At 35.6% G+C, this 10,000-nt stretch overlaps 1 protein-coding gene across 1 annotated transcript in view; it reads right to left on the bottom strand.

The window, feature by feature from the left end:
- Positions 1 to 3,116: 3,116 nt before the first annotated feature.
- LOC143026802 (transient receptor potential cation channel subfamily A member 1-like) overlaps positions 3,117 to 10,000 on the bottom strand; it is a 106,519-nt gene continuing 99,635 nt past the window's right edge. Inside the window, exon 26 of the mRNA XM_076187578.1 lies at positions 3,117 to 3,249. Coding sequence (XP_076043693.1) covers positions 3,117 to 3,249 — 133 coding nt within the window. The remainder of the gene's footprint in view (positions 3,250 to 10,000) is intronic.

Below are 10,000 nucleotides of genomic sequence, written 5' to 3'. Positions count from 1 at the left end.
CCAAAGAAAACTTTCATAGGCCACATCCAAAAGGTATGCCACATACTATACCGGCACCTATATTGCTTTAATAGTTTGGGAGCACTAACTGCGGCCAAAATAAAGCGGAACCCACCGAGGAACGCACCGAGGAACGCACCGAGGAACGCACCGAGGAATGCACCGAGGAACGCGCCCAGCTCTGGGAAAACACACATATACACAATATTTCTTCTAACAAGCGAGGATAATCCATTGATAGAATACACAAATTACCAATTTTTATTCAATCTTTCTTCGTACAGAATGTTTACAACTGTCCAAATGTATAGACGAAAAGAACAAGAATTCTTCCCTGTGTTCTTTTCCTCAGATTGAATGCTGTTTAAAGCATTTAATTATTCTCGTGTCATCTATAGACAATCATCTGTTTAGTTCTGAACACAACGAGTCGACCATTTATAATATGTACTACTATATATGAGACATAATAATACAAACGATGATTGGTACTATAGTATCTTAGATTAGAATAATATTTCTCTACAAGAATATTACTTACAGTGCATAATTACACATATAGAATTCACCAAATAAACTACTCTAATAAATATAGATATTGACTTATTGTCTAATGATAGTCATCTTGATTAAATAAAACTTGATATAAAAGTCTGTATTTTAGGTAGTTTATAGATTTACTATCCTATGACTAGGGTGATCAATTTATGAGTGAATGTATTCTAGTTCCACTAAGTGGAACAATATATATATATATATGTATATATATGTATATATATATATATATATATATATATATATATATATATATGTATACACATACACACACACACACACACACATATATATATATATATATATATATATACATATATATGTATATATATGTACATATGTATATATATGCATATATATATATATATATATATACATATGTATATATATGTATATATATGTGTATATATATATATATATATAATATATATACATACAAAAATACATACTTACATACATACATACATATATACATACATACATACATACATACATACATACATACATACATATATATATCGTATACGCATACTAAAGTACATCCTCACATGCCTCCCCACCTTTCCCACACGTACACACATGTATATACATAAACACGCACACACAAACACACACACACACATATACCGCACACACACTAACACACACATATATACCGACTCTGTCTAACCCACACACAAATACACACAATCATTCTATTTGGATTTCATTTCACATTAACTACTCTTGTCACTAAGCCTTCTGTTAGTGGCCACAGTGTTCAGTGTATAATGCTAGTGGGTAACATGTACCCATGACAGCGTGAGATATGGATTGACATTTTTTTCTGTCCTCAAAATAATTAGATATTTCTTTATATCTAAAAAGAAGTTAAATCAGCAAAATTATATCGCAAATATCGCTTTTTTTTTGAGTGATGAAAAAATATGTTTTGGTTAGGATTTTTCAAAATACTATCATATTAACAGAGATATTGATCAAATATGGCGTAAAGTTAACATAGCGATGGCGTTATTTTTGTCTTAATTTACCAAACATGAGAACGGTAAGAATGGGTGAGACTGCAAGAGACCATAAGGCCTACATTAGGCAGTGCCATCTCCATTACCATCAATCATTCTTATCCATAAACTTATCTAATCTTTTCTTAAAGCAACCAATAGTTTCAGCGCTCACTACATGGTTACTAAGTCTGTTCCATTCATTGACCCTTGGTAAACCACAGAGCTGGGCGCGTTCCTCGGTGCGTTCCTATGTGTGTTCCTCGGTCGCGTACCGCTTTAGTTTGGCCGCGGTTAGCGCTCCCAAACTATTAAACCTTGAGAGACAGGTTCATACCGAAATGAAAGTCCGGTAGGCCGTGTACTGTACCAAAGAAAAGTTTCGTAGCCCACATCCAAAAGGTAAGCCACAAACTATACTGGCACCAATATTGCTTTAATAGTTTGGAAGCACTAACCGCGGCCAAACTAAAGTAGAACTCACCGAGGAACGCATTTAGGAACGCACCGATGAACGCGCCCAGCTCTGGGAAACCACACATATACACAATATTTCTTCTAACAAGCGAGGATAATCCATTGATAGAATACACAAATTACCAATTTTTATTCAATCTTTCTTCGTACAGAATGTTTACAACTGTCCAAATGTATAGACGAAAAGAACAAGAATTCTTCCCTGTGTTCTTTTCCTCAGATTGAATGCTGTTTAAAGCATTTAATTATTCTCGTGTCATCTATAGACAATCATCTGTTTAGTTCTGAACACAACGAGTCGACCATTTATAATATGTACTACTATATATGAGACATAATAATACAAACGATGATTGGTACTATAGTATCTTAGATTAGAATAATATTTCTCTACAAGAATATTACTTACAGTGAATAATTACACATATAGAATTCACCTAATAAACTACTCTAATAAATATAGATATTGACTTATTGTCTAATGATAGTCATCTTGATTAAATAAAACTTGATATAAAAGCCTGTATTTTAGGTAGTTTATAGATTTACTATCCTATGACTAGGGTGATCAATTTATGAGTGAATGTATTCTAGTTCCACTAAGTGGAACAATATATATATATATATATATGTATATATATATATATATATATATATATATATATTATACACACACACACACACACACACATATATATATATATATATATATATACATATACATACATATATTTACACATATATATGTATATATATATGCATATACATATATATATGCATATATATATATATATATATATACATATGTATATATATATGTGTATATATATATATATATATATATATATATATGCAAAGAAATCACAAACAACACGTGATTCAGAGAATATGCAAGTAACCGCTAGGAAAATGCTTAGAATAAACGAAAACGTTGGGTTACTAAGTTCTCATTTCCCTAGTGGTTACTTGCATATATATATATATATATATATATATATATATATATATATATATATATATATATATATATATATATATATATATACATACACGATTAGCGAAGGAATGTGGTATTGCATTTCGTCACTTCACTAGCGCTTCTACATTTGATGAAAATGCCGCACTTAAGGCGTTATCATACTGGGCTATTTTTCCTCCGCCCTCCAATTTATCGGCGTTACTGCTCATCTCCAGAATCTTTTCCGCCGTCAAATCACTACGTCAAACAATTTCGTTTTCTCAACAATTTACACAGAGATTCACTTGATATGCTGGAGGAAAAATAGCCCAGTCTGATAACGCTTTTAGATCGTAGATCATAATGGCAATATGGAGTAAGGTGTTGGGTATTGCTTAGGTTGGTGGAGTGTGTTGTAAACATAGGGGAGTGTTAGTTCTCAACTACGGGAGTTCCGGGAGTCTTACGTGTACAAAGGTGGGAGTGGTGTTGGAGGTAGTGGTGGTCTTGGAGATGCTGGTGGTGGTGTTGATAATGTCAGTGGTTGTAAAGTCAGTATCGGTGGTGGTGCTAGATGTAGTAACGGTGGTGGCAGATTTAGTGAAGGTGTTGGTGATGACAGTTTTTGGTAATGAAGGTGGTGGTGATTGAGGGTGAACAATGCATGAATAAATGTAAATATAGTGTGTATGTATGTATGTATGTATGCATGTATGTATGTATGTATGTATGTATGTATGTATGTATGTATGTATGTATGTATGTATGTATGTATGTATGTATGTAGGTATGCATGTATGTATGTATGTATGCATGTATGTATGTATGTATGTATGTATGTATGTACGTATATATATATATATATGTGTGTGTGTGTGTGTGTGTGTGTGTGTGTGTGTGTGTGTGTGTGTGTGTGTGTGTGTGTGTGTGTGTGTAATATAACCACTTGGGAAATAAAATTAAAGGTGACCGAACGTTTTCGTCTATTTAAGACATTTTCAAAGGTACAGAGTAAGGTAGCAGTGACATTATATATACAAAAGCACACTAGGGGGGAATTATAGATTTATAGATTTGGTAATAAGTTTAAATTAGATGTTTACAGGAAACCAACCAATGTCCTTTCATATATTCATTATTATTCTTATCACCACCTTAAGACTAAAGTATCAGTATTCACCTCAATGTTTCTAAGGGCCTTTAGAGTTTGTTGCCCAGAATTTTTAAACCACGAAATTGAAACCATTTATGACATTGGTAATTAATCAAAATATCCAAAACACTTGACGTAGCTCAAAACACAACAAAGAATTTTTTTTTATAGTCTTACTCATAATTAGCAATTCAGTTTTAATAATATTTTAACTCTCCCTTTTCATCTCAATTGTGTTAGTTTAACTCGTACTTTTAATAAATTTGGTGTCCAAGTTGTCTTTAAAAATAACAACACTGTTAAAAACAGTTTGATTAAAAATTCACCTGCGTGTAATGAAGGCTGTGTTTATAGTATCCCTTGCAAAAATTGTAACTTTAATTATATTGGACAAACAGGCAAGGAAAATTGAGAATAAATCAACATAAATATAACATCAGAACAGGGCAAGTTTCAAGTGGTTTGTTTTTGCATTTAAGGGATTTTAATCATTGCATTGACTGGGACAACACAAAGAAAATTGTCTTAAGTAAGGACATTAAGGAGAGAAATGTCATAGAATCATGTTATATAAAAACTTCATTTGAGAACATGAATATGAGTATGGGAATGTATAAATTAGATAACTTTGTAACATATAAAATTGTTGACAGTAGCCGGGTCAAACGTCCGGTGGTGCGGAGAGAGTGAGGTCATAATGGACCTGTCCTAATTCCCCCCCTAGTGTTTCTTTTTTTTATATATATATAATGTCACTGCTACCTTACTCTGTACCTTTGAAAATGTCTTAAATAGACGAAAACGTTTGGTCACCTTTCATTTTATTTTCCAAGTGGTTTTATCACACATTTTGTGAATCACGTGTTTTTATGATATATTCGCATATTGTATATATATATATATATATATATATAAAATGTGTGTGTGTGTGTGTGTGTGTGTGTGTGTGTGTGTGTGTGTGTGTGTGTGTGTGTGTGTGTGTGTGTGTGTGTGTGTGTGTGTGTGTGTGTGCTTGTGTGTTTGTGTGTGTGATGACTAGTAATACCCCATATAACAATATATCGGTCAATATCCGAATCCACTAGTTTATATTTCATTGACGAAGGCCCTCCAGTACACAGGTTTAGACATGCCTCGCAAATGCTTGAGTTACTACAGATTACCAAGTAAGCATACGAGTTACACGTAAAGTGAACCCCAATAATGGTGTGATAAACATGTAACACATAGTAGAGAAGCAAAATACACACACACGTACACACACACACACGCACACACACACACACATACACACACACACACACACACACACACACACACACACACACACACACACACACACACACACACACACATATATATATATATATATATATATATATATATATATATATATAAATATATATATATATATATATATATATATATAAATTCATTCAGGTACATTTAAGAGCTTATGAGGCGTATTATGACTCCAGAGATGAGACTGATGACGGAATATTGGTACCTACTCGGGGATTTAATGTTTAATCTGACAGACCCTTTTCGCGCTCCACCGCCCCCCCCCTTGGGGAGTCTAGTAAATAGCCGACGTCGTTTCTGAGCTTAGCTGAGTGACCCCAAATGACCTGAGGTGACCTACCAGGAGATACAAGTAAATAGCCGACGTCGTTTCTCAGCTTAACTGACCCCAAATGACTTGAGATGACCTAGCAGGAGATACAAGTAAATAGCCGACGTCGTCTCTGAGCTAAGCTGAGTGACCTCAAATGACCTGAGGTGACCTAGCAGGAGATATAAGTAAATAGCCGACGTTGTTTCTCAGCTCAACTGACCCCCAATAGCCTGAGATGACCTAGCAGGAGATATGAATAAATAGCCGACGTCGTTTCTCAGCTCAACTGACCCCAAATGACCTGAGATGACCTAGCAGGAGATCTAAGTCGCTGGAATCCATATGAGGACACGAGGCCTTCAGACTTCGTGATTTCAGACCATGATGAGACAGTATGACGTCACACGCAAGTCTTTCCTTCTTGTACATGGGCAGGCCTTGCGTACGTTTTTTTTTTCTTCTTCTTCTTTTTCCAGTGAGGTTACTAAGTGGAACATTCATGACTTTCAAGGTTCTATTGGGGTTCAAGGTTATGTTATTACCTGAAGTCCAAAAGTGTAGAATGTGCATGTCAGCGTAATTCATCATTATCCTCTATCATGTGCTGGACTCGTGATCGACAGCTATTACCCTTTCGGATGAGAGCCCAGAAATCATACATGGTGCAATGTTGTGTCTTTACACACACACATACACGTAGAACTCCTTGCCCACCAGAACTGGGGTACCGGCTTGCAGTGTTGTGATGCTTTTCAGCCCTGGGCAGGGATCGAACCATAGATAGCTGAATTAGAGGTCCAGTGCGGTACCACTACACCAGCAAGTGTGTGTGTGTGTGTGTGTGTGTGTGTGTGTGTGTGTGTGTGTGTGTGTGTGTGTGTGTGTGTGTGTGTGTGTGTGTGTGTGTGTGTGTTTACCTAGTATGACCCGTCTTTGTATCTTTGAGCATCATTTTTTTTCTTGTGTGTATGTGTGTGTGTGTGTATGTGTGTGTGTGTGTGTGTATGTGTGTGTGTATGTATGTGTGTGTGTGTACACGTGTCTGTGTGGCTGTTTTTATATGGGTCCTTTTCATTTTCATTTCGCTTACACAAACAAGTAAAAATACATAACCGAGCTCGTACAAAAATAATACCTATACTTGATCGTGTACGAACACAGAGCACCAACTCTCTATAATACATTTCTGAACATCCCTATTGTATTTCGTAATTTGCATTATTTTCTTAGGTTACTAATGTAATCGAATGGTGCAGTCTAAATATACAAAAATAAACAAGTACATGAATAGACATCCACATAAATAAATACAGTAAACCATCGATATAACGGGTCTTGATATACCATATATAACGGACAAACCCTCGCTATAACGGATAAAAATCCGTTATAGCGAGGGACCCTCGGTTATAACGGATCTTAGGATATAACGACAGACCCCTGTTCCCATATCGTTCGTTATATCGAGGGTCTACTGTAGATGAATAGATCAACGAATAAATAATTCGATATATCTGTTTATTTTTGCTCTTAAAGTACAATTTGCTCAGTGCTAATAATTATTAGCCTCCTAGCACAGCCAATGGCGTGTGACGCGCATCCTACTACCTGGTATCCTATATGGTGTAAGCGCGTTGATACGTTCAGTTAAAATGATCAGTTTTGTTACTTTGCAGCTCGAAACAAAACATCCCTATTATTAAAAAAAAAAAAAAAAAAAAAAAAAATTAGTGCTCTAGACAATCGTTTGACGATCATCGTTGAGCCGTGAACGATCATCGTTGGACGATAATTGCACCGAGCTAAATGTACTTTTAGGTATTGTCGTGACCATGAATCTTTATCTACATTGTGGTTTCTGCTATAGTTCATTTCCAACACATTTGATATATTTCAGTACGATATAAATTTCAGTACATAATCTATTTCCCTGAATAGGATATACATCAAATAAATACATCAAATGCATAAAATAAAACAATGCAATGAATGCTGCAGTTACATCGCGGGAATCATAGATTAATTCAAGACATTTGATAAAAAATGTGCAAGGATTTTGTGACCTTTTTCTTTTTTCGTAGTAAAGTCTAAGATGCTCCAAATATTTACAAGACTTACACTCTGTGATTAACTACTCGTGGACGATTTGTGTCGTATTACCTTAGCCAGAAAAATACAGAAAGAAAATAAAGACATTCTAATTCATATAAAGGCCACAATAGATATATAGTATATATAAATAAACGCATAAATGAATAAACAGATCAATAAATGAATCTATAGATAAATAAATTAATATATACATAACATATGAATAGATAAATAGATAAATAAATACGTAGAAAAATAAATGACTAAATAAGTAGATTATTAAATAAACAAGTAAACAGACAAAGAAATAGATAAATGAACAAAACAAAACAAAAAATGAAAAAGTAAATAAATACATAAAAAACAAATAAACAAATTCACATCCACATAAACAACCAAATGAATAAACAAGTAAACAAAAAAACAAAATGAAATGAGGAAAAAAAAAAAAAAAAAAAAGGCATGTCGACTCATTTGGCCGAAGAAGCTCGGAAGCTTCTGCAAACAAACAAAGGAAATGAGGAGAAAAAAAAAAAAAAAAAAGGATATCGACTCATTTGGCCGAAGAAGTCCGGAAGGTTCTGGGGACGACTGAGGCAGACCTCCACTTCCGCCTGGAGGCCCTTGACTCCGCCGCGTGCTCCTCCGAGGTCCCTTCGTCCACCTCGTCCTCGCCACTGCAGATCTCCATCTTCTACTCGACCACAGCAGCAGCAGTAGGATGAGGAGGAGGAGAAGGATAAAGACGATGAAGAGAAGGAGAGAAATGAATGGAGGAGGAGGAGGAGGAGGAGGAGGAGGAGGGGTAAAAGGAAGAGGAGGAGTAGAGGTAGAGAAAAGGATGGATAAGGAGGAGTAGGAGGGGATGGAGGAGGAGAAGGGACGATGAAGAGAACAAGGAAGAGGAACAGGAGAAAAGGAAAGAGAAGGAGGAAGAAATAGAGAAGAAGGGCAGGTGTTGGTAAGGGTTGGAGATGGAGAAAGAGAAGGGAGGAGGAGGAAGAGGAGGAAGAAGAATAGGATTAGGATTAGGAGGTAGAGGGTTGTAGGAGGAGGAGGAGGAGGAGGAGGAGGAGGAGGAGGAGGAGGAGGAGGAGGAGGAGTAGGAGGAGGAGGAGGAGTAGGAGTAGGAGGAAGAAGAGGAGGAGGAGGAGGAGGAGGAGGAGAAGGAGGAGGAGGAGGAGGAGGAGGAGGAGGAGGAGGAGGAGGAGGAGGAGGAGAAGGAGGAGGAGGAGGAGGAGGAGGAGGAGGAGGAGGAGGAGAAGGAGGAGGAGGAGGAGGAGGAGAAGGAGGAGGAGGAGGAGGAGGAGGAGGAAGAAGAGGAGGAGGAGGAGGAGGAGGAGGAGGAGGAGGGGGAGAGAGAAGTGTGTGGACGGGTGAAGAGAGTTAGCCATTATATGACAAATTCAATGACAATAACGACAATAACAATAACAATGGATACACAACTCGGGTCTACGATACACAATGAAGAGGTAGGTTAGATTTCTATTAATTTCTTTTTTTTATATTAATTATTTTTAGCTAATTTCTTTTATGCAATGTATTTCTTCGTCTTCGTGTATTTGATAGTTTTCTGTAACAATTGTTCTTAATATTCAAAATACCTATTCTTATCTATTTTCTTATGCAATTTATATCCTCGTTTTCATACATTTGGTTAATTCTGTATAATAATAATATTTTCTATTTTTACTTTTTTCATTTCCTTTGGTCACCGAGGCGTACCACGGAGATGAATAAAATCGCCTGACGACAACCAGAATAAAATAAGTGACACTATGGATGAATCAAACCCTTGTGTACCATATATTTTTTACAAAGGATTACTAAGGCGGAGCGTGCCGACAGGAGACCTTTTGGTCCATAACTAGGTCAGATGAAAAAATAAAAGAATAAAAAAAAAAAATAGACAAATAAAAAAAAGAAAAAAAATAATAATGATAAAGAAATGAATAAAAAAATAAATAAAAATTATAGTAATATGAATAATAATAAATGAAATAACAAAATAAATAAATAGGTAAAGTTAGATAAATAACTTAAATCAAAATAGTTGTTTTTCGATGACCACGAAAGTCCTTGTACATAGAACATTAACACCTGGCCAGCACTATCCAGCGTTTCTATCCTTAAGGACAAAACCACAC

This window comes from Oratosquilla oratoria, chromosome 7, assembly GCF_046742065.1.
Source record: "Oratosquilla oratoria isolate Oo_2021 chromosome 7, ASM4674206v1, whole genome shotgun sequence".
Classification (NCBI taxonomy): Eukaryota; Metazoa; Arthropoda; class Malacostraca; order Stomatopoda; family Squillidae; genus Oratosquilla; species Oratosquilla oratoria.
This window is presented reverse-complemented; position numbering and strand designations above follow the sequence as displayed.